General features: G+C 34.2%; 1 protein-coding gene across 1 annotated transcript in view; it reads right to left on the bottom strand.

Annotated features, from left to right (window-relative positions):
• Positions 1–26,683, bottom strand: part of LOC129234269 (eukaryotic translation initiation factor 2 subunit 3, Y-linked-like) — a 41,863-nt gene that overhangs the window by 257 nt on the left and 14,923 nt on the right. Inside the window, 9 exon segments of the mRNA XM_054868265.1 lie at positions 3,990–4,162; positions 7,390–7,541; positions 7,544–7,558; positions 9,428–9,572; positions 9,652–9,746; positions 12,481–12,615; positions 19,322–19,480; positions 22,521–22,615; positions 25,089–25,210. Of these exon segments, the coding sequence (XP_054724240.1) occupies positions 3,990–4,162; positions 7,390–7,541; positions 7,544–7,558; positions 9,428–9,572; positions 9,652–9,746; positions 12,481–12,615; positions 19,322–19,480; positions 22,521–22,615; positions 25,089–25,210 (1,091 nt within the window).

The following is a 26,683-nucleotide window of genomic DNA, read 5'->3' as shown; positions in this document are numbered from 1 at the left end:
CATGCGAGCAGAAATTAAAGCACAGTTAAAAAAATATAAGTACCTGCATGACCGAGCCTCGCTGGGCTTTAAAAGAATTATTTTTTGTCAAATCATGTTTTTTTTTAAGGTTAATACTTTTCCAATTATACTTGAAAAGCTTCACATTTACGAAATATTAAGCACTTGGCCTTCTTATCTTATATCTTTAAACGAGCAATTCTTGTGGGTATGTATATATTTCTTATCTCGGAAACGGCTCTAACGATTTGGATGAAATTTTGGATTTAATTGTAGTTTTGCATTTTAAGTTCATCTACATCAGTGTTTTTTCTGTAAAAATGCGATTTCTCACAAAAAAGTTTTTTAATATAAAGTCTAATTGAGTTAAGCCTTGAAGTAAACTGTGAATTGACGCATCAGGCAGACGATTTGCAACCATAACAATGGAAATTTGTCTCTTCTCGCTTTAAAATTTTATACTTGCTTAGGGTTGCCAGGCTTGGCTGATATTGGCCACTTTGGCTCATTTCAAATACACTTGGCTGAAAACAATTCAAAAGCATTATGTAAGTCGGTGTAAGGCTTTTTCTTTTTTTTTTTTTTTAAGCAAAACTATTGCATGACCGTCTTATTTTATTTACTTATATCCTTTTTTACACATCAAATAGTTTTATATGTTTTTTTTAAATCACGCATCTAAATTTTATTTCGAAAAAACATGTCTAGAGACTTTATGTTTTGTTAAGACAGTTGTTATCATGTGTTGGAATGGTTTGTGGATCATCTGTTTTGATGGATATCATGCTGTATGTAGCATTTTCTGGCGTAAAAACTAAAAGTACTTAGAAAATCTCGATTGGGATAAAATCGTGAAACGCATCATAGTATGAAAGGAAGTATTCGGTTAAAACCGATTTCACCATAGCAAAACTGGCTCCAAGGTCAAAATATTTTAATGACCGACAAGAAAATTGTATAGCGGAAACAAATGTAACACATAGTTTAAAATTTGTTGATTTAATGACATTCAGAATCTTCTTTGTTTGGTACTTTAGTGTTATAAGAAGGTCGAGTGCTTAATATTTTGTTAACGTGAAGCTTTTCAAGTAGATTTGGAAAAGTATTGAACCTTAAAAAAACACAATTTGACAAAAAATAATTCTTTTAAAGCCGAGCGAGGCTCAGTCGTCCAGGTACTAACACTAAAGTACCAAACAAAGAAGATTCTGAATGTAATTAAATCAACATTTTGCTTTAAACTATCTGTCACGTTTGTTTCCACTATACAATTTTCTTGTTTAAAATATTTTGATCTTAGTTTTGCTATGGTGAAATCGATTTTTAACCGAATACTTCCTTTCATATTATGATGCCTTTCACGATTTTATCCCAATCGAGATTTTCTAAGTACTTTTAGTTTTTACGCCAGAAAATGCTACATAGAGCATGATATCCATCAAAACTGATGATCCACAAACCATTCCAACAAATGATAACAACTGTCTTAACAAAACATAAACAATCTCAAGACATACGCTTCTTCGAAATAAAATTTAGATGCGTGATTTAAAAAAACATGTTAAACTATTCGAAGTGTAATAAGAAATTAAATAAATAAAATAAAATAGGATGGTCATGCAATAGTTTCACTTAAAAAAGAAAAAAGCCTTACATCGACTTACATAATGCTTTTGAATTTGTTTTCAGCCAAGTGTATTTGAAATGAGCCAAAGTGGCCAATATCAGCCAAGCCTGGCAACCCTGAGCAAGTATAAAATTTTAAAGCGAGAAGAGACAAATTTTCATTGTTATGGTTGCAAATCGTCTGCCTGATGCGTCAATTCACAGTTTACTTCAAGGCTTTACTCAATTTGACTTTATATTAAAAAACTTTTTTTTTGTAAAAAATCGCATTTTTACAGAAAAAACACTGATGTAGATGAACTTAAAATGCAAACAAATCGTTGGAGCCGTTTTCGAGATACGAAATATATACATACCCACAAGAATTGCTTGTTTAAAGATATAAGATAAAAGGACACAGTTGAATATATGTGTACAGGGCGTCCAGCAAAGGACTCCCCAATTCGGAATGTTCATCGTGAAAGCCGTAAAAATAACGTACTTTAATTTGGAAATGAGAAAGAAAAAGTGCCAACAGGTGGCGCTGCACGCTGTAGGAGTCCTTCGCTGAACATCCTGTATACAGGGTCCATTCCAAAAGCATGCAATTTTTTTTTTTTTTAAGTAATTTATTGAACATATTTGCACAAACACTTTGAAAGTAACCATTATTTAGCCCACTTTTGCGCTTTTTAAATTAGAGAAGTTTTTAGAAAAAATGGATTAATTTAAATACCTTCAGAATTTAAATTTTTTTTATTTGTTCTTTACCACAGACAATGGACATAAAAAAGGAATTTTGAACTTAAATAGTATTTCTTAACTCTTAATGGCATTAAAAAAATACTTCAAAGATATTAAATAAATATATTTCACTTTTTTCTTTAACTGGTCAATAACTAACTCAAATTATCTTGACTAAGTCCTGTCACGTCTGATTTTCTCAATATTTGTAGATTATGCAGAGGAAATTAATCAAGTTAAAAAGGCTTTCATGTGAATTATTTTCAGCAAACCAACACGTCGCAAATCTCGAATAAACAACGTATATTTTTTAGAAATTAACAGGTTTTACAAACGGTCAGACAGAAAACAGAATAGGACGTACGGTATTTTCATTATCTCACGAAAAAGTTTAATATTTCTTACTCTGTACACAGAAATAGAAAAACAGGCAACATAAAATTCAAAGAAACGTCTTGATTAAGCTGGAATTCAGTAGAAAGGGATTTTTAAATTACTTGAGGTTCTACAGTAGTTTTGCATAAAAATAAAATACAATAAAGTAAAATGAAAAAAAAAAGTAGTAATCAAAAACAAACAATAGATTTCATCACTCGAGAGAACATAAATTTTAAAATTAGGTCTGTTTGTAAAGTAAAAACTTACAACAGAAAGAAAAATCTAAAATTTCTTTATGTAGTAGAACATACTTTTTATAGTAAAAATTGAAGATAAATAAATATATATGTATATAAGCGATTAGTTTTTTTTTTTCTTGCATTGGAACCAAAAATTTGTTTTGAAAACTTCTTAATATGATTTCGGAATAAAAAAACAACAACTTGCAGCTGCCTCATTTAATCATGAAATCTCAAAACTTTTAACAGGCTGTAAAAAGCATAAACCATTTGTAATTCACCATAAATATTTTTCATATTTTCTTAAATACACAAAAAAAAGTAACCATGCCAAGTTTCAATAAAATTCGAGACTGTGGGTGTTAAGCGACATTTTTTGATTGTCTTTTGCATTTTTTGTAAAATAAATTAAAGAAATAAAAATATCATTGAAATCATGAATAATATAAGCAGATATAAGGTAGCATATAGTAAAAAACCACCCAACATAAAAAATAATTGCTATACTTGCAGGATGCAAAAAGATTGAAATCTCGAACCAGGCATGTAACTTTCGGCGCAGGAAGAGTTTGACGTCGTTGGCATGAGTCCAAAACATACGTTTCTGGCAGGTATCGCCGAAGATGTAGATTCGAGAGAGAAAAAAATTATGTTGTTTCTTCATATTCGAGAAAGAAAATGGCAACACATCTTGCATTTAATGATTTTCTTCACGCTATACATTTCAATCGAAGCATTGTTGCAGAAAGTCGAGATGAAGCACTGAATAATCATTTGAATGGAGGAAAGCTTCTGAAAAATGGGGATTTCATGTCGAAACCCAAGCGTCATAATGAATAGTTTTCAACGGACATCTCCGCTCATTATCTGAGGATTATGTCAAATAGCCAAACACGAAGATGGGAAGACGACGAATCCGTCGGTACCCGGTTCGATGGTCAGTCCGCCGTCGTCCGGGAGAAGAGACATAGATGGATACATACGAATATACGCTCGACTTTTAACGGTATGAGACATACGTACCTCCAGTGCTTCTCTATCCTCCGGCTGAGGGCGATCTTCTCCCCCACCTCGGTGCACACGGGGTTGGTGAGGGAGATCTTGGCCAGATCGGCCTTCACCGCCAGCACCCGGCCCCCCGTGGACAGGGACCCGATGTTCACCATCAGCACCTCCGCCTTGGCCAGCTTCTGGACCTGTCGAGGACAAGGACACGCTCTCAGATTGCGGGAAATTATACACTAAGGTCATCGACATGAGGTCACCTTTCGCAAGTCCATGACAGACCTCGACATAAGGTCACCCTTCGGGACTTTGCCAAACTGACCTTATAACTGATTGATATATATTTATTGATAAATAATATATAATGCATTAACTCTTTGCAAAAAAGCTAATACGTTCAAAAATGGGATTTAATTAGGTTATGATAGTTTAATGGATGTGAACCGAGACAAATTTCTGGAATCAATAAGAAAGTTTGAAATGATTTTTTAAAACTTTCATTTGGAATAAAGCTGCACACATATACGCTCAAGCAAAGTACGGATGTGCTACTTACTTCAGTTAAAATTATCACCGATGCAGGACTGATACGTTTTTCCTTTAATTTAAGCACAATGGTTTCTGAGTATTTTCTTAAAAGTTTGTTTGTCTTCTCATGGCTCATAAAAAAAAGTGCTATATGGATGCACCGAGTGACCGTGTAACTGCTTCTTATTTCAGTATCACTGTCGTTACTCACTTTCTACTGCATTCTGTACACTACATGCTACATTAATGCGATAAATGACTTTTCACTTTTTAAGGATTGTATATATCGTGGAAAGTTCTTGGAAGTGAATCTGTCAGGCACCGAATAAAGGTCAAGATTCACGGTCGCCACGTGGCGACCTAGCTTGAAAAAGTGGCGACTTAAAAAAATGTCCTCAGTCGCCATCCCCCCCCCCTGCTGTTCCTAGGAAACAAATCTTGGGATGAATAGGAATTATGCACAAACTCAAGGGGATGGAAGAAAATAAATCGCTTTGGAAGCATACGCCTGAGGATGAACACATCAAGGAAGATCGTTTTTTGACCAAAACGGCAATACAGTTACGTGTGAAACATAGACGCTAGATTTGGTCACTCACAAGATGAAAGTAGACAAAGTACTTAATTTTTATGTTTGCAAAAACAAAGCAGAATTTGATGTTTATTCAAATGCAAACTAATGAAAATAACGCAAAATGAGCTATAAAGCATTTTATTTATTTTTTTTTTTTATTTAAAAGTTTTCTTGAGAAATGAAAAATTTTTTGTATTTAAAATTTCATCTTATTTTTATTGCATTGGACGCTAGTGTGCTAAAAGCTATAAGAGATCAATCAAATTGATGTTTCATGAGGATTTTAAATTTTAAAATTATTTTTATGCTACAAATTCAAAAACCTAAACTTAACTTTTAGCGCAGTCGCCATATTTGGTCACTCCCAAGATGGAAGTAGACAATAATCTTTAAGTGCCTAAGTTTCCAAAAATAGAATTGGATGTCTATTGCAATTCAATGTAAACTATTGAACATTACACAAAATGTGCCATATTTTTTCTACTGGATAATTAATTATTTTCTTGAAAAATGCAAAAATTTTTCCTTCAAATTTTATCTTCAGAATATTATTTTACCCATATTTCTTAGATGCTAATGTGAAAAAAACCGACTCTTTCATCTAAATTATTGTTCTTTGAGGTGTTTTAATTATTAAAATTACTTTCATATGTTAAGTTTTTCGCGTAGTCGCCATGTTTGGTCATTCGCAAGATGGAAGCAGACACGACTATTTAATTGCCTAAGTTTCCAAAAATAGAATTGGATACCTATCTCAGTGCAAACTACTAAAAATAACATTCAAAAGGCCCGAAATTGTTTTTTTTTAATTAGTTATTTTCTGGAAAAATGAAATTTTATCAGCAAAATTGTATTTTTTGTAAATTTCATCTGAAATGCAATTTTCTGCCGACTTTTCATTGATTTATTCAGGCCTGATCTATAAACTTGGGGCCGCCTTGCAACAAAGTCTGTAGGGCCCCTCCCCAGAGGACAGCAGTATACATTTTTAATGTTAATAAGTCTTAGTGCTAGTTTGTTTCAATTTTGTCTACAATTTCTTGAGCCGTTGGGCCCCTTAAGGATGTAGGCCCTCCCACATTGCGGGGTCTGGGGGTATGCAGATCCAGGCCTGGTTTTATTTATCTATTTATTTTGGGGGGGGGGGAAACAAAAATGCATGTTTATAGCTTTTAAAATGTAATTCTGTAAAAGTTCTATTTATTTGTTTTTTCATGAAAGTAGTATTTTGTACTTCAACACTCGGCGACAGTGGTGGCCACCAAGCTTTTTGGGTCTAGTGGCCACTGGCCACTTAGAAATTTTCTGAATCTTGACCTTTAGCACCAAAATCATTCCAAGAAATCAGACAAAAGTGACCTCATAAGCAAATAATGTATTATGACCTGACCATATATCCGATAACACATAATTCTTATTCAGTGAGCCGGGACTTTAGAAAAGTGACCTTATATTGAGGTCTGACTGTACACTTATGAGCCAAACACACTTACGGGTCGGCATGATAAAGATAATCCACTGTATGTTGCATTTCTTCAATTTATAAATTCATATAATTGATGATTAATATGTAAATAAACAGCACATGTATCATTGCTATTGCTTCAGCAACAGAATTTAATGTAACTTTACTTGCAATTTAATCATCCCCATTTTTGCCACTGTTTTTCCCATCGTTCCGGCAAAAGCACCTTTTTCGAGGGTTGTTGAAAAAGGTGCAGAAAGGATGAAAATGTTCAAAATAGAAAAGGGGTGCATCCAAAATTTAATTTTCAAGCAAATAAAAAGTAACCACCAACAGTAGAGGATTTAGTTAAAACAAGCATCTTACTTGAAAAGTAACAAATTACATTGAGATCAAAATAAAAATGCTATTTTCACCCTGAGCAAAAACAAATGCATTACAATTAGGAGTCCCACACACTCAGTAATTATAATTCAGGTTTTGTTCATTTGTTATTGCTTTTGTCTGCTTTTTGTTTTGTAGTTTTTGTGTTTTCCATTATTCAAAATTTTTTTTATTAATAGATTTTTTCAGCTTCTTTTTCAAAATTCAAAACTTTGTTCTTTCTTTCGGAAATTTTGTTCTAAATTCCACAAGTTTTATGTCCTTTACAGTCCAAGTAATCATACACTTTTGAAATTTTCTCGCTCTCCTTGCATCCTCAATACTATCGCTCGACGCAGTATAGCCTATTTAGGCTCTTGCGCCATTTAAACCAATCAAACCAACCACACACTCAACACATTAAAAAAGCTTTCAAGCATAACACGGCCGAACAAAGAAAAGTCCGGTGGAGCGAGAGCGGGACTCACCTTGGCGCCCTTCTTGTCCCCCTCGGTGCGCACCCCCAGCAGCCTCCGGAGCAGGAAGTAGGAGATCTCGAGCTCGGTGAAGATCTCGGGCAGGGCCCCCACGGCCCCCAGGACCTGGCCCACCATGCGGTCCGCCCGGGACAGGGTCGGTCGATCTTGGTGCCCACGCCTGCGGAGACAGAGTCGGGATGTTATGAAATGCATCATTAAAAATACTTGCACAGCAAAATGAATGAGACACATTAAAAAATACAGTTAATTAATAACAAAAAAAAAGATAGAGCAAATAAATAACTGAAATTAAAAAAAAATTGAGAAGATGAAAGGTAGTGTTTGCTAAAGTAGCTCAAGACCTCTAAAAGAAGTGAAATATGAGCAGGATGTAAAAAGATTGAATTCTCGAACATGGCGGCGCCATTTTCCACGAAGCACGCGTTTGATGTCAGCTAGTAGCCGAAACTACTTTGTTTCCCTCGTGTGTGTTTTAAATAATGAAAATAACGACACGTTTATTCGAACAAACTACGTACAAATTTTCCGACACGATTTCTCTTAAATTATATTGACCTGAAAAACAGACAAAAAACTTTTTAAAAAGCAGATAACCGCGAAAACTTTCGTGCCTGTGCAGAGCAGTTCACGGCTCCATGCTTCAGAAAGCTCGGGTAGGTAAAGCGGCACGATTGTGGTTTTCGGGTGGTCGAGGAAAAACGTTCTGGATTCCCAATTAAGCATACAGAAATATTAGGACTTAATATGCATTTTCAGCAGAAACCAAATGAGTGAGCTCGTCTAAGCGGAAATACCACGGTTGATAAAAATGATGCACCTAATGCATCAGCCAAGTGGTCAACTAATAAAGCATTTTTTACAACACTCCAAACCAAAGATGGTATACATAAGTGGTCAAGATCAAGAGGTGGTCAAATGACAAAGGTTTCCCTTCATTACAGTTAAAGAAAGGATGAATTCCGTTCCTAACAAAAGTGAAGGAAAATGGTTAATCTACTGGTCCCATGAACCACTCTAATTTAAATTCCACCTGTCAAGTGGATGTTTCAGTGGTCCCGAACCGTTCTGCCGTGAGTGAGTGATGCACCGGTACTTGCAAATTTTTAATTTCTTTTGCATCTCTGCCATCTGTTGTACGAGCTCGCTCCTTCGGTTTCTGCCGAAAAAGAAAGCACGGGGGAAAACGTCCTATTTCGACATTTCCCCACTGTCGGAGTGGAATCCGAAACGAGTTCCTTCGAGGCATCTCGAACGCCCGCTCCCGCAGACATGGTCCCTAAAAATCCCTGAAGATGGGATGAAACCCATCTCTAATAAATTCATAAACTAGCAGAGTATAATAAATGACTTTAAACTTTTTTTAAGAGAAGAAATAGCTTTATTTGCTATCAACACTTAAAATAAAAACATAATCATTTCAAATAAATATTTCCACGATGACCCATTGAATCCGAAGTAAAAAGCTTTAAAAAACTATTGACTATTAATATGAGTTGCCGGTATAAAATGAAAATCACTGGTAATAGTCATTTTCCTACTGTTCAATAGAGTAACTCTGTAAAACTATCTCCTAACACAATCCCATTGGGAGGAAAAAAGAGCGAAGTCTTTTGCCTACACAAACATGTTGTATTAGATTGTGGAGTGCAAGTGGCGAAGAGACGAAGTCCAGACCTAATTCTTCCACCTAATTACCATATCATTCACTAAAGCCGCGTACGACCGGATGCCGACGCCCACTACACGTGAATAACGCTATTGGCTCGAGTCAGCAATAACGGGATAAGCCACACCTTCAGCGTCACACGCGTGCCACTCCCGTTCAATGACCTTCACACGTGCGGACGAAAAGAGAACAAGAAAACATCCGATAAGTTTCCGATCAGGAATCGGTGAAAAATACGATGTAGGAAAGTACTGATACTAGTTTAATATAATGCAGATTGAATAGTAAAAAGTGAGAAACATAATATAGCATTTTTATCTAAACCCCCCTCGCGGGGGGGGGGGGGGGAGAGGCACTCACCGATGAGTCCTCCCGGCACGGCGTACATGAGGTCGTTCTGCTCGGCGAAGAGGGACACGATCCGGGAGTGGATGGGCTTGCACATCAGCTTGCCCTCGTCGTCCTTGGTCACGATGCCGGGGCGCACCTCGATCTCCTGGCCCACCTGCGGGAAGGGGAAGAGGTCATGCACGGGAGTATATAAATATACGAACTGAACATTTACGGGGGGAGGGAGCACTCACCTTGAGCACGCCGCGGAGGATGCTGCCGCCCGCCACGCCACCCTTCAGGTCGTCCACCTCGCAGCCGGGCTTGTTGACGTCGAAGGACCGGATCACTGCGGGAGAGAGGGGAACGTTCGATCAGATGAGGGAACAATCGGGAAGAAAACAATTCGCACGGGAACTAGGGATGACAACAGTTGGGAAAAAACAGCCCGGATGGGAACAATCGGGGGAATCAATCCTGATGGGAACAATCGGGAAGAAAACAATCCACATGGGAACTAGAGATGACAACAATCGGGAAAAAACAGCCCGGATGGGAATAATCGGGGGGAATCAATCCTGACGGGAACAATCGGGAAGAAAACAATCCACATGGGAACCATTGGATCTAATCGGGAAAAGCATTTGGAGAAAACAATTCCAATGGGAACACTCAAAAAAAAAAAAAAAAAAAAACAATCCAGATGGGAATGGCCGGGGGGGAAAACCTGAAGCTTTATTTTTTCGGGGAGGGGGGGGGGACTTTTTTTCCCTCCCATAGGGATTATTTTCACAGGGAAAAAATTGAACATTTTAATTGTTTTGGTGGAAAATGAAGCATTCAGAGCAATACTTAAATTCCAATGCTTTCTTTATTTAACAAGTTATGTTCAGTATCCCATGTGAAAACACTTACTTTGATAGTGCAAGCTGTAAGATAATTGAACTTCACTGCGCACCAAAGTATTTATATGCTACTTTCCTCATTGACATGTTATGTATACAGTTATATCAATTAGAGGAAATTATAAAGTAAAAAAATTAAATCTATTTTAATTTAATGTTCTTTTTTTAATGCTATTTTTTATTAAATGGTGTATATGTTTACACATTACAGACACATAAATGCTTGTAACAACCTTTAAATAAAATAAAATAAATAAATAAACCTTACAGTTACAAAAACAAAAAAAAGCAAAAATTCCCTTTAAAAACTTTAATTGTTTTTGTAAATGGTCAGATGTTACTGGAAATGAATGGTTGATTGAGGATTTGACTAATTTGGATAATATTTGGTGTTTTGAACAAAGAACGCGACTGGCCACGTTTTTCAATAGCAAAATTTCTATGCATATTTCTGTTACAAAGAAAAAATTACATGGGTAGCATAACTCTTTAAATATTGTAGATATTAATTATTTTGATTTGAAACAATCAATTTTTCCACATTTTTTCAACAAAAAGAAAAATCTTTTTTTCTATCATCTCAAATTTTCCAGAAATTTTACAGTTCTATATTTGATACTTACTACTAATGTCTTTTTCTGTTGACAGTCAAATTTATGAGGCTTTTGCAAAACTATTTATAAATACAAAATCCCATATCAACCCCCCCCCCCCCCCCCACACACACACACAAAAAGGTTCATTGTGACAGAAAGACACTTTTAGATAGCTATTGATCACAAATGTTACATGCCTAACACAGGTTAAGGGATATTTATTTAATTTACAGAAACGAGTCTCACAAGACAACAAAGCTATTTTTCATTTTTAAATGCATTTTATACCCATACATCTGCCATATTTTGACAAACACCAAGGCGTAATCTCATCATAACTCTGAATAAAAAATCACATTTTGTTCAAAAGACAGAGGGAGGGAGACATTTGCAGAGGGATTTGGTGCTTAAGGGGCTGTGATTCGTTTCCTAGTCCCTTTTTTGAGAAACACCGTTTTTTATCTTTCTAACAAAAGGCTTCATTTCTGACAAACTTGAATCCAAATATGATTTATTGTTATTACTGTTATATCATTCGAAAACGAGCGGAATGAACTCGTTTTCAGTAGATTCGACTGGTCGTCGCTCGAACGATGGTTTTTGAAAATGACGTTCACAGATTTCGGCACCCATTCAACTTCCGAGCACTTCGAATGTTTCAAAACTTGTAGTTATTTTTATAGGATTTTTTTTCTGCCAAATATGTCCTTATTTTTGTGTATGGATTTTCCAGGAGTCAGTCTTCATCTCGGATATTTGTTTTTCGGCTCATTTTTCGTCTTTCTACCCGAGCTTCGCTGAGGCGTGAATGGACAGGATAATGTGTGGTTCTAAGCTCCACTAGGGCTCTTCTAACACCCCCTTTTGTTTGGCAGATTAGGTCAAATTCAGCCTGTATTCTTAACCAAAACAAACAAACAAAAAAAATATTGAAATATTTTTTTTTATTTAATTTATTTAATTTTAATAACTAATTTATTTTTTTGGTAGATTATTAAAAATTTGGGTATTCTCAACTTTTTATTTCAAAAAGGGAAATTCCATGTACTTTCCAAGTTTTTAAGGAAATTTTCAAATTTCAATGGCTTTTTTTTTTTTTGGTTTTTTGATATTTGACCTCCCTACATTTTCCTGGTTTTCCCAGGTCTCCCTGTGACATGGCAACCCTGTTTTTACAATAATCGAACAAATTAAATTTCAAAAGCTCATTTGTTATTATTATTTTAAATTTATTTTTTTGGTAGATTATTAAAAATTTGGGTATTCTCAACTTTTTATTTTAAAAAGGAAAATTCCATGTACTTTCCAAGCCGGTAATTTTCAAATTTCAATGGTTTTTTTTTGGTATTTTGATATCTGAACTCCCTACATTTTCCTGGTTTTTCCAGGTCTCCCTGTGACATGGCAACCCTGTTTTTTACAGTAATCAAACAAATTAAATTTCAAAAAGCTCATTTGTCGGAATTTGCTTTGGATTTAATTCCTTCACAGGTGACTTACTACATTTCAGATTCCCCCCTCCCCCCAAAAAAAGACAGAAATCCGCCAAGAGTCGGTTCGAATGGGATGGAAAGAGGCTGACCTATGAGCCTGGGCAGGGATGCAAAGTCCCTGAGGGGTACCGGTATCTTCTTGACGATGTACTCGCAGATCACCTCGATGTTGTACTTGAGCTGCGCAGAGATGGGGATCACGGGGGCACCCTCCGCCACAGTGCCTGCAACAGAACAAATGAATGAAATACGCAGTCACAATCTAAAATAATCCTTCATACAAGGGAGAAAGAAAAGCTGGATTAAAATAATCCGCTGGCAAAATGAAACGTTAAAAACTCCACTGTAATGTCGAATCATCCGGCAGTAATAAATTGAAAAGTAATATCAGGGTTCGAAAATATCATGCTATTTTTGAAAATATCAAAAATATCCGATATTTTGACATCTTCCAATATTTTCAATCAGCACAAACTGAAGTCTTCAAAATAGTAAATGCATCCTCAATCGCTCTATCTTTTTATAATTACAATATATCTAAACTTACAATTAAGACCTTTCATTATTTACATCTAATATTTCATTTTACATTTCTATCCATTTTAATGGAGTTCATTTAGCATGAGCTGTTTGACTCATTTTTCTTCTGTTAGCTACTTTTACAGTTATATAGCTACTTATACAGTTAAGTAACATGCATTCGTCGGTGCACAGTCAGAAAGAAGACTTTCTTTTTTTCTGAGCAATGTTCAATATTTAAATGAGGCACTTTTAATATGAACTAAAATTGTTTCATTAGTAATAATTTTATGAATATAAAATACAAATATAAAAGGGATATTATAATACTTTGTCATATTAATGATGTATTTTATTATACATCATAAAAATAGAGAACATAACTTTTTGGTTATTTTTAATAATAAATGAAAAATATTATGATTAATATATTTTTTATATTGGAAATATCATAGTTGAAAAAATAAACATCGAAAATATCAAAATATCATGATATTTTCAAAATAAATATTGGATATATATCCACTGATATATATCGGCGAACCCTGTGTAATAGACTGCCAAATAATAAAATATTTGTCAAAAATTAACTGAAAATGTAGTCTTTTAATATCCAAGTAGTTTTCTTTCATGCAGAGAGAATATGAGGGTTGCAATAAAAGTAGAATGTCTCAATTCTAACCGAGCGAACATAGAACCTTGCTGGTCAGAAGATTACATGACATTAAGTTGAGCTTGTCATCATTGCTCCTTAAACACACAAAATATGATGATTCAATTGAATATTGATGACTTGGGCTTCTCAATTCTAGAATATATTTGTAATCTTTGCATCAAAACGAAGTTTTTAAAAGTACTAATCAATGATTTACTGGGGAATTATTTTTATTTTGGGGCAACATTGCTGGTCTAAGCAGATTGAGAACTGCCAGGTTAGGCTTGCCCCAACTATAAGCATATATATACATTTTTTTTTTCTTATCCATTTTGGTGGGAAGTAGACTAAAAAGAAACCAAGATTGCTGTATAAAATAGGTTTTTAAAACTACCCAATAACAAAAATAACAAATATTATTCTTATGAAGCAATGCAGACTTTAACAGATTGGCAAAATTAGGTAACAATCTAAGTAATTTCCCCCCTTTTTTTGACCTTTCACAAAAGTTAATAAGGAAAATAATGATGTTGATTTCCTTTTCCAAAAAGAATTAAATGAAAAATTTGCAAGGAGGAAAAAAAACCCTAACAAATGCCATTTTTAAACTAGTATGTTGTGGCCATCACGAAACTTTCTTCTATATCTTTCTTGTGAATTCTGATCAATCCCTATGCTTGAAGAGAATGCAATATTCCCAGCAACAAAAAAAAAAAAAAAAAAAAAAAAAAAAAAAAAAAAAAAAAAACCCCTGACGGCCGTCCGAATTCCTGAATTCCCACAAAAGCAAAGCAAAGAACGACTTGAAAGTAATTTTAAAAGCCTTGCTTGAATATAATTAGATGTTTTATTTGTTAACAAACATAAAATGGCAACAGTTATTGATTTTAAATCATTGCGATAACATTTCCGATTATTTCCCAAAAATTAAAATCACGTGAAATAAGCAGACGACAGTATTACAATTTATCTTTCTTATTGTTGCATTTATAAAGCTATTTTTCTTTACACAAAAAAAAAAAAAAAAAAAATCTGCCCCCCATGGAGCGATTGGCGCCAAAATTGAAACAACGCCTATTTACAAATAAATTCACATTTAATCCAAATTTCATCCAGAACGTAGCATTACTTCTTGAGATATGGCACTCACAATGAAAAAAAAGAACATTCGATTGCGCCACCCCCTTTTCAGCTTTTGACACCGAAATAAAATCAGCTCTTACACCCACTAAGGGCTACTTGCCGATAAATTTTTCTTTCATTCCGTTCATTATTTCTTGAGATACAGCAGTCACAATTGACGACAAAAAAACGTTCTATAGCTCAACCCCCGTTTGAGTTATTGACACCAAAATTGAATCAGCACCTGTTCCTGTTAATGGCAACATATTACATGGACCAAATTTTGTTTGATTCCGCCTGTTACTTCCTGAGGAATAGCAAGCACGCGTCACTCAAAAAACGCCCCATTGCTCTACCCCCCTTGGAGGAATTCGCGCCAAAAACCAATGGGCACAAGTTCACATAGGGGCACATATGTGTACCAAATTTCGTTCGATTTCATGCGGTAGTTTTTGCTGTAGAGCGGCCACAAAAAACTGGTCACACACAGACGTGACACACATACATACACACACACACACATACACACACACACACAGACAGACAGACATTTTCCAAAAATAGTCGAAATGAACTCAGCACACCTCAAAACGTTCGAATCCGTCAAAATTCGAAATTCGAAAATTTGCACGAATCCAATACTTTCTTCTATATATTAGATATAGAAGAAAGTAAAAAGATATCATGACTCAGATTTGAATTTAGTTTAGTTTATTTGGAGAAGAGGCATTTAGAAAGAAACACATGTGAATGTGTAACATTTCAGCATTACCCCCCACAGTTCCAGCTTTCTAGGGATGAAAGTGCCAGTTTCAGGAGGGGGGGGGGAAGCTGAACTCTACATGGATTAAAAATGACCACAATATGAGCAAACTGTTAGAGTGCATACATAAATAAGGATGCTATGAAATGCGTTAAAAATACTCTAAAATGCACAATAATGTGAATTTGTGAGATAGGGTTTAAAACTACCAGTTCTTTAATGACGAAAAATAAAATAAACAAATTAGTGAAATGAATATTAAATTGAGAAGATGAAGGGTAGAATTTGCTAAAACAGCTTGCCAATTTCAAAAGAAGAGAAATATTAGCGGGATGCAAGAGGATTGAACTGTCAAACATGGCGAGCCATTTTCCACGATTCACACGTTCGCATACTTGCCAACCTCCGAAGGGAAAAAAACAGGGAATTCCACTAGAGCTATATAGGTGATTCATCAGCGACATATCTTCACAACAGAATTATTTAATTATGTTTTTAAATAACATAAATACTAAATTTAAAGTGAAATGGGGATTTTTTGCAGATGTAAGCTCACCGGTAGCAGCAAGAAAAATACACTGAGAAGGAAAAAGAAATAATGAGTGAATTTGCTTCAAGTTTCGTACATACCCCGATCTCTGACAAAAAGTAGCTACAAAAATTTTAATTACTAAAATCTGAAAAAAAAATTCAATGCATAATGAAAATAAAATATAAAATAAGTTGGTATAGGGCAGCACATGTTGAAATATTTTTAAATTTCCAAAATAATTGAAAATTTTTCAAGATGCAAAAGGATTGAAATCTGCTGCCATTTTCGGCAAAGCACGTTCGTTGAACATGCAATGTGGAAAAGCATCCAAAAATTTTTTTATTAAATGAGTTATTAATTGGAAAAATTCTTATTCCCTGACATTGGTAGACTAGAAAAGGGAACCATCTAATGAGAAGAAAGTGAAACTTTTTGATGATTGACTGAAAAGCTGCAAAAATAGGAGAAAATCGTTAAAAAAAACGGGAAATCGGGAGATGCGAGCAAAAAACGGGAGTCTCCCGTTAAAAACAGTAGAGTTGTCAAGTATGCGTTCGGTATGCCGCTAAAACAAATACAGGTGTCCCTCGAGTAACACGGTTTATTTGTTAAGTGTAGTATCAAAACCGTGTTGTATAATGTAAATTGAGGGATGTGTACCGTGTTATATCGAAACCAAGTTTCATAAAAACAAAGTAAAAACTTATTAGAGTTACTATCAAATATTAAACAGAATGTATTTAACAATAATGAAATTGTATCTTTTTTTTTTAAGATAACATTTGTGTTATATCAAAAGTATGAAGCATTAAAATTAAAGTTTCACACCCTGTAATATCGAAACAGTGTTATAATAATTGCAAATTGGATATCGAAACCGTGCTATACGAGGGATGCCTGTAATTTATTCTTTATTCTTACACGGTTTCAGTTACATTTCTTTTTCACGGTTTCAATACTGCACGGAACAAATTAACCATTCTGTAGGTGGACGACTGTATTTGTTTTGCCGACATCGAATGCATGCATGGCCAGAAATAGCTCGCCATGTTTGGCAATTCAATCTTTTTGCATCCTGCTGAAATTTCTCTTATTTTGAAAGTTGCGAGCTGTTTAAGCAAATTCTACCTTTCATCTTCTCAATTGAATATTTATTTCAGTAATTCATTTGAGAAAAATAATGAAAATTCCTTTCAACTACCACAACAAAAATTTTTCAAGTTGTCCACATTTTCGAGCACGATTTCGAGACGGATGTGTATCGATCTCGTAAACGGCTGGGAAACCACGGTTGGTAAGTTTTTTGCCGGGGGCGGAAAAAACCATGGTTTTTACCGCCCGGCAAAAATAGGTTTGTGCCAGTTTTTGCCAAAGTGGCAAAAATAGATTTTGTGTTAGCAACTTACGGACAGTTTTTCCCCTTTTTATACAAAAGTAAAAGCAAGAAAAGATTTTGATGAAATTTTAATTTAACTATTTTTATAGTTTAAAAAAATGTAAGGTTTAACTTACTTTTAAAGTTACGGAGCATTTTTACTTTTAAATTTTTAAACATTAACATGAAATTTCAGTTTATAACACCTAAGACAAATAATTAACTTACAATGAAAATGTAATCAGCTTGTTTATTATAACATTTTTCACAGAATACTAAATATCTATATAAAGTATATTTAATGAAGATGCAACTATAAAATAAAAGAAATAAAAGTTGGCTCGTTCTGAAAAAATTGTTTTAGCAAACATTTAAAATCTTAAGTTTTGCAATCCCAACATTTGTTTTTTATTTATTTTTCACCTTATAAATTAGAAGTAACATGGAGAGACATAACTAAAATATTAAAGTGCATTATTTATATTATAGTGTCACTATTTCTTGATTAACACTATAATGCTACTTTATTTGCAATTAGGTTTTTGCCGTTTTTTCCATTTTTGCCGTTTTTTTTTCCGTTTTTGCCATGGTTTTTTCCACTGTCCCGGCAAAAATACCTTTTTGCCGGCAAAAAAACCCAACCCTGAACCCTGCTATAAGAGGGATGCCTGTAGTTTATTTTTCACTTACACACGGTTTCACTTACATTTCTCATTTACGGTTTCAATACAACACAGAACAAATTGACCGTGTTATAGGAGGGACACCTGTATTTGATTTGGCAACATGCCAACATCGAATGCATGCATCACCAGAAATAGCTCGCCATGTTTGGCAATTCAATCTTTTTGCATCCTGCTGAAATTTCTCTTATTTTGAAAGTTGCAAGCTGTTTAAGCAAATTCTACCCTTCATCTTCTCAATTGAGTACTTATTTCAGTTATTCATTCGAGAAAAATAATGAAAATTCCTTTCAACTACCACAACAAATTTTCTCAAGTTATCCACATGTTCGAGCACGATTTCGAGACAGATGTGTATCGATCTCCAAAACGGACGGAAAACGTCATAAAAAGAGGATTTCCGCAGGGGTAGAAGTGATCGACTTGTCGCATATAGGACATTTTCCACAAGAAATATAGGACACATTATATGAATAGTTTCCCTATGAAAAAAGAAATAATACATATATATTTAGTTATAAAAAAAACCCTCAAACAAAATTATAGCTTACACCTGAAATGACTTTCCTGTAGTTGAAAGAATATTTTTGAAAAAACAGCGTACTTTATAGACAAAAAAAAAAAAAAAAACGAACAAAGTGAAATCTATTGATAATTATTGCAGCAACTCACAAGTTTTGCAGAGATAGAAGTGTCACAAACACAGTTTATATTAATAAAAAAATAAAAACCGTCTTTGTGTTGAGAACTAACAGGATAAAAAAAACCAATGTTTTGTAGTATAAATATGCAGACATTCTGTGCTAAAAAATTTCACAAAAAGAAAAGATTGCAAAAAGAATATTAGAACATTCCGATCAGAAAATGCACCGAACACAAAAAATATACCAGCGAAAACGAAAAACCCGCTGAAAAACAAAACAAACGGCTGTTGCCAAACGCAAAATTCTAAAACCGACTTCAGACTTCGTTCTCGAAACTCCACCCACTAGTGACGTCATATTGCTGTAGCCAATGGGAGAAGATGCTTGTGGCAGGATTTAGTCAGTCGCGTTTTTTAATTTGAAATTCGTTTGCACACGTACTTTCGACAAAAATACGAACTCAGTTTATTTACTGTTGTTTTAAAGAAATAAATTGGATAAAAAACAGGAATATAGGATATATAGGACCACTTCGACCCCTGTTTCCGCAAAAACGAGGAAGACTTTCAAGCCCGATGCCTTGAAAAGAATCTTGAAACTGGAATAACCACTTAATGAAAGAGAGAGAGAGCCTCACCCTGAACGAACTTGAGTATCTGCTGGTACTGTTCCTTGGCCTGCGACTCCTTGACCAGGTCAATCTTGTTCTGCAGGATCAGGATGTGCTTCAGCTTCATGATCTCGATGGCTGCCAGATGCTCGCTGGTCTGGGGCTGGGGACAGGACTCGTTGCCAGCTGAAAGAGAAGTGCTCGAGGTCAGGGCTTAAACCACTGTATCAATTTAAATTTATATTTATTGGCCCGCATTTTTGGATTTTTATTTCTCGCAAATAGTTCTGCCGTACAGCATGAGCAGCTATCACACGCAACAAAATCAATCCATTGCAAACATATTATTGACGGAAAACGAATTGGACGAAACCAAATTAGGAAATCTCCTACTCCTGTTATAAGCAATTTTTTTTTATTTCTTTTCATCATAAATTAACGTTTCAGGAGAGAATATTAGCAAGTATTCATTACTAATTAATATTTATGCATTATTAATACTGTAGTAAATACAAATTGATTTTATTGGAACCGTTTAGTTTACTTTTGGACAGTTCGAGGCATTTTAAGGACGGTTTAAGACACTTTCGAAGAGTTTTCGATAGTTTTGGATATGTGAGGTGAAAATTTTTGAAATTTAAAACATAGTTACATGTTACCTAATGTATTTTTAAAAAAAAAATGGTATTGATTTTCGTTTTAACACTGTGCATAAAGAGAGAATAGCTTACATTTACCATTCATCTTTCTTCAATAGTGTTGGTTTATATGCTCGTATTCAAAAACAATTTTGAACGAGTATGGTAAAAAAAAGTCACTTTTAAAATTGCAAACAAAAAAGCTCGCTTGAGTTCAGTCGAGAAATTGATTCGTTAAATTAATGAACAATTTATTTTATTCATTGCTTTCGGCAGCAGTTCAATAAGTGGAAGTATAACTTTATAATTACTATAATTTTTCATTGTTTCTGGCAATGATTAAAACTGGATCACTAGTGAGAGGGAAAGTAAACTCAGAAATCAGGGCCAGACTCAAGGAACATTCCAAAAAAGGGGGGGGGCATAACTTTTTTTGTTGGAAAAACTTCCTCTATTTCATTTTTTTATCTTTTTTTTTTTTTTTTTACAATTTCATTTGCAAAATAAAATTAAATTTTTATCATTGAAAAAGTGATAAAAATTACTATTATTTTTCATTGTTTCTGGCAATTATTAAAAACTAGACCATTAATGAGAGGAAAAGCAAACTCGGAAATCAGGGCAGACTCGAGGGGTAGGTTTTTAGGATTCAAACTCTCTCTGAAATTGAAAAAAAAAATCATTCCAAAAATGGGGGGGGGGGGGGGGTCCTAACCTTTTTTGTTGGAAAAACTTACTCCTTTTATTTTATTATTATTATTTTTTTTTTTTTTCAATTTCATTTGAAAAATTAAATTTTTATCACTGAAAAAGCCAACAAACTCTGCTGCATCTGTTGTATTTACTTCAGTTTTTGCAGTTATTGTGAGCATCATTAAATACAAAACAAATAACAGCGTTTTCCTACACTTTTTTGAAAATCACTAACGAAAACATCAAAAATTTTTGAAATTTAAAAGGGACAACTACTAATATTTGACATATTTTTATAATTGTCAAGAAGCATTACTTCCAATGCTCATACATGAGTCTATGTTTTTTTTCCACTTGTTTTAAATAACCAATTCTAACGAAAACAACAAAAATAAAGGAAATAAAATTTAATGGATCACTTTGATTCAGGGTTGTTTGGTATAAATCACGTTGGTTTAAACTAATTGGTTTTTTTAAAAATGGTTTTTTTTAAAAAAAGCCAAAAAAAATCCATTTTACAGGTTTACATTGATTTCCCCACACATATTGAAAAATGTAAAATTCCATTTAGAAGAACTTTTTTTTTTAAAACTTTGTCAGTACAACAGCAATCGATTTTTTGACTGTTCAATCATACATTTTGCTTTACTTCAATATTTGCGACATTGTGTATATAAAAATCAGCATTATGTAAGATCAGAAAGAAAAAATATGAAAATTGTCCTTTCGAAAAGATGATGCTTAAAAATGTAACTTTTACCTTTATTCGATAATTATTCATATTATGTTGGTTTTATAAAGTCTTTTTCTTGGATCTCCATTATATTTTATCTTAACCCGCATCACAACCACTTCTTGAAGTATCATAAAGGGTCTACATGGACATGCATACTAATATGTTAATCAAGTCAAACATTTCAATCAATATTTCCCCGCAGAAAGCTATTTTAATTATTCAATTTAGTTACAAGATTTTGTTCTTATCTCTTTTTTTAATTTATCAAGAAATTAGGTATAATGTGACTATTGAATGACTGTTAATTACATGGAACCTTAATTACCTTTCGAAAATAATTCGTTTTTCTCGCTAACAGTATTTAAACCAAAAAAAAACCCGGTTTAAACCAAAAAAAACCTGGTTTAAACCATAAAAACAGTTTTTTTTTGGGGGGGGGGGGTTGAAAAAAAAAAACGTTTTTTTTACCAACCCTGCTTTGATTTCACGAGAAATGTGCTCGGCAAAACCCTTCCCGAAACAAAAGTCCGGTCGTGATAAATAGTTTTCGAAAAAGTGAATTCATGGCGCAAAATGCACTCATTATTTTTCATTTACTATTATTTTTCATTGTTTCTGGCAATGATTAAAAATGGATCATTAATGAGAGGGAAATTAAACTCAGAAATCAGGGCCAGACTCAAGGGGCATACTAAAAAAGGGGAGGGGCATAACTTTTTTTGTTGTTTTTTGTTTCTCTGTTTCATTTTTTTTATCTTTTTTTTTTACAATTTCATTTGCAAAATAAAATTAAATTTTTATCACAGAAAAAGAATACAAACTCTGCTGCATCTGTTGTATTTATTTCAATTTTTGCAGTTATTGTGATCATCATTTAATACAAAACAATACAGCCTTTTCCTACACTTTTTTGAAAATCACTAACAAAAATTCTTGAAATTTAAAAGGGACAACTACTAATTTGACATATTTTTATTATTGTCAAGAAGCATTACTTCCAAAGCTCGTACATGAGTCGACGTTCTTTTTCCACTTGTTTTAAATAACCTATTCTAACAAAAATCAAGGAAATAAAGTTTAATGGATCGCTTTGATTTCACCAGAAATGTGCTCGGCAAATCCCTTCCCGAAACATAAGTCTGGTGTAAAATGCACTCACCGATGAGCAGCAGGGCTGCATCCATGACTGCGGCTCCATTCAACATGGTGGCCATCAAGATGTCGTGACCAGGGCAATCCACGAAAGACACGTGCCTGGGGAGATCAAAAACAATACATCGAATACTCGGTAAAACTGTAATGTTTTTTTATTTCATGTCAGTTTAAAATAGGAAATATTTATCTGGCTTGTCTCTCTTGCGAAATGAAACCATTCAACTTCCTAAATTTATCTGCAATAAGTATGACTAATCTTTACTAATCAAATAAACCTGGAAATCTAGATGTCTAGATCTCTGTGACATGCATAGAGCCCACACCGTTCGGCCGATTTTCACGAAATTTGGCACAGAATTACTTCGTAGGATAGGGGTGAGCACCTGGAAGTGATTTTTCAAACTCAATTTTGCTCTTTTTCTATTCCAAGCCCATTTTATCGAGCAAATTATCATAACGTGGACAAGCAAATAACCAAAATGTGGACGAGCCGACTACCATAACATGGGCGAGCAAATAAAAATAGCAAACTGGCGAGAAATTCACCATCCATTATTTGTAAATATACAGGTGAACCAAATGACCTTTTCGTTTCGTACTTCGATGATACGATGTTTTCATTACAATTAGATATAAAGTGAAATGTGTTAACCCAAAATGTAATACACATAATTTATAAGTGAGCTAGAAGAATGTATTTTTTCCACAGCCTCGAAGAAAGTGATGCAAGCATTTGAATTTTATTTGTATTTTACTAATTTTTTAAGTCAACAATCTCAAATAAATTAGCAACCTGTTTATCTGTAGTTACAGTAGCAAAAAAAAAAAAAAATTGTTCATAACATTGACTTCTGACTTTGGAGAATAAATTAAAGGTCCAGGACTAATATCTTCTGTATCTTCATCACTATCTGAAGATAAGTCGGCAGTCAAGTTGTTCCTGTCAAAAGTTTTTGGATTGTTCAAAAAATATTGAAACTCTTAAAACCGAATTCTTGAAAATTCTTGAGGATAAAATTTGTTTAACTTTTATTCACTTTCAGATTCCTTTACGAATATAGGATATTTTTTCACTAGCTGCTGAAAAAGCTTCAAGACTTTTTTTTTGATCGCTACAGCCGACTTTATAGCATTCGGGGATTGCTACACGAGTGTCTGAAGTAGTGTTAATGACGTAGGACTTCAGTTTGGACCATTTAAAAGGTTCGCTACAACCAGAGTAACGGTATTGCACGGTTCGACTGCATAGTAAATGGCTAAAAAATGTTTTTAATATTTGTGAATTCATGAAAATATTTTTTAGCTGCTATATTTTATTGATTTTTTTTCTAGGTTTATTTTTTTAATTTTCAAATGAGTTAGTATAGTGTATGGCAAAGTACATTGCTTCTTTTTCAATAAATTGAGCACATGTTGCACAAGTTTTGTTTGAAAAATAACCATATTAGTTTACTTAGATTGCAGGCTGTTTAGCGTTTGAAAAGTTGAATTAATATCACTAAATCAGTTTAAAAAATTATGTTTCAAATATGATAAATAAACATCCTATGACTTATTTAAGCAACAGAATGTAACAGCTTTAAGCACATAAATTATATGGACATGAATATTAGCGTACTTGAATACAATATAGTTTTAACCAGCTCTCTAGTGCTAAAATCTCGTTTTGGCCAGTTTTAACTTGTCTTTGCCAGTGACATAATGGTCAAAAAAAAAAAAAAAAAAAAAAAAAACTCACACATACAGCTACATGGGCATTTTCCAAAAATGGTCCAAATGAACTCGGCACACCCCAAAACCTGCAAATCATTAAAATTCGACCATTTTCACCAATCCAATACTTTTTTCTATGCAATAGACTCCCAACGATCCCACTTTCAATAAAAGATTTTTTCGGTCATCATTAACTGAATGTAGATAAACACGGTTCTTTGTGTGGGGTTCTTTTAAGCCTACCCCACTCAGTCTTGAGAAAATCCTCTCCCTTCCCCTTTTGCATGCTAAGAGTAACCTAGATTGGTCTGTTGCTGTCAATCTGCTTGCACAGTTTGCTTCTGTATGTGTGGAATCTGTTAGCGATAATGAAGAATCCTTTTCTGACTTTAGCTACACTTTTAATGTGTATGTTTTTAAGCACTATTTGCATACACTTCAATTTTGAACTAAATTGAACTCATAAGTTTAAAAGGCTTGCCCTGTGGGGAAACTCGCCAACGTCTTATCCGTTCGGCTATATCGTTTGTAAAAGTGGGAAGGTTTCGACAATTGGAAAATTGGCCATCTTAATTATTGCCATTCCGTTTTCGACACCTATGCCGAGGAATGTTTTCCTTCTGCATGTGTAAACTAAGAGTAGGGGGCGTTTCCCATCCATCGAACAATACCCGCAAAAAGCAAAATTAAAGATTGAAAATCCTTTCGAATGCAATGCTTATTTTAATTTGAAACATTTCATGTGTCAACAAACAGAAGATGCCAACAGATAAAAAAAAAACATTCTCATTTGAAAACAATTAAATTGCGTTCCATTTTTCACATCACAGCATCAATTGATTATAGAACATCGAGTGACCTGAGCAGCCTGAATCTTCCTGGGCAGGAGAGTCTGTCGCAGGGGAAGTCGTCCTCCTTGCTGCTGCGCGCAGACTTGTAGCAGGCTGGCCTGGGGCAACCCTCACAGTCACACTTGTAGATCTGCAAAACAAACAGTCCTCTCAATCATCTGTCAATATACACAATATACAGGCATCCACCTCTTGTAACACGGCTTGTTCGTTCCCTGGGGTATCAACACCACGTTGTACTAGACTTTTTCAAAAATAACTTTTTGACTTATTTTTTACTCTCATTAATTATGTACATTGTAAAAATCAAGTCAATATGTATCGAAAGCTTACGTTTGACGAGCACGACCGGTAGTGGCCGGTTGGTTGATCATATGACAATGACATCAGTGGTTATTAACCGGTTGTTAACGAACCAATGCTTCATTGAATGCTTTCGGTTTGATCACCGGTTACTTGCACAGACATGGGGTGGACGAATAACACGCAGGCGAAAAAACACTTATAATTGGTCAAAAATTTCACGTAGGTCCATCAACCAATGAACCAGCTTAAGTTGCGGTTGACCATTAGATCAACCGGTGAGGCAGATAGAACGACATCGGAAGCAACCAGTTAACCGGTAGCTCTCAAGAACGCTGTGGTTAGTACCGGTCGAGCTGGTTGAACGCAACCATACTGTGTTTCGTGTTCTATCAAAACCGTGTTATACGAGACTTAGAAATAATGTGGATCGAGGGATGTGTACCGTGTTGTATTGAAACCAAGTTTCATAGAAACAAAGTAAAGTATTAGATATTGTCATAAATTAACAGAAAGTATTAAACAAAAATGAAATTCCATCTTTTTTAAAGATAACATACGTGTTTATCAAAACCATGAAGCATTAAATTCAAGTTTCGTACTGTGTTGTATTGAAACCGTGTTATAATCAATGCAAACTTAGTAACGTGTCATATTGAAACCGTGTTGTACGAGTGCCGTGTTATACGAGGGATGCCTGCGTATAAAAATACATATTTATTAGTTGAGCTCCACAGTTACTACTTTAAAAACTTAATTTTCCAATGCACTATTTTTCTTTACCAATCACCCAGTTACATTTAGTAAAATAAGAACTGAAAACGTTTTATTGCACAAATATGCAGATAAGTGTGTTCAGAGTCACGAGGAATGTAACTTTTGTCATAAAATAAGTGAGCTCGTGGATGAAAAGACATCCAATCCCATAACTCACTCACTTTGCATTGAAATGCATGTCTGCAGCAGTGCAATAAAACGTTATTTTTTACTTTACTTTTTATGCACAAAGGTATTTATTCAACATTCATTCTTGCAAATTTAAATAAAAATATGTTTTTGAGTTTAAAAAAAAAAGATTTATAGCAAAAGTCTCTAAAGCAATGAGGATCAAATAAATATTAAATTTCTCTTTTCTAGAAAATTAGTTTTAAAAATAATAACTTATTGCAGATTTTATGTTATTTTCAATAGTATGCATTGAGAAAGACATCCGATTCTGTTTTTTGAGATTTAAGCACTTAATAGCCACGTCTATTTTCATTTTGCAAATGACAAAACATGGCGACTAAGCGAAAAATTT

This window comes from Uloborus diversus, chromosome 1 (genome assembly GCF_026930045.1).
Source record: "Uloborus diversus isolate 005 chromosome 1, Udiv.v.3.1, whole genome shotgun sequence".
Taxonomy (NCBI): Eukaryota; Metazoa; Arthropoda; class Arachnida; order Araneae; family Uloboridae; genus Uloborus; species Uloborus diversus.
This window is presented reverse-complemented; position numbering and strand designations above follow the sequence as displayed.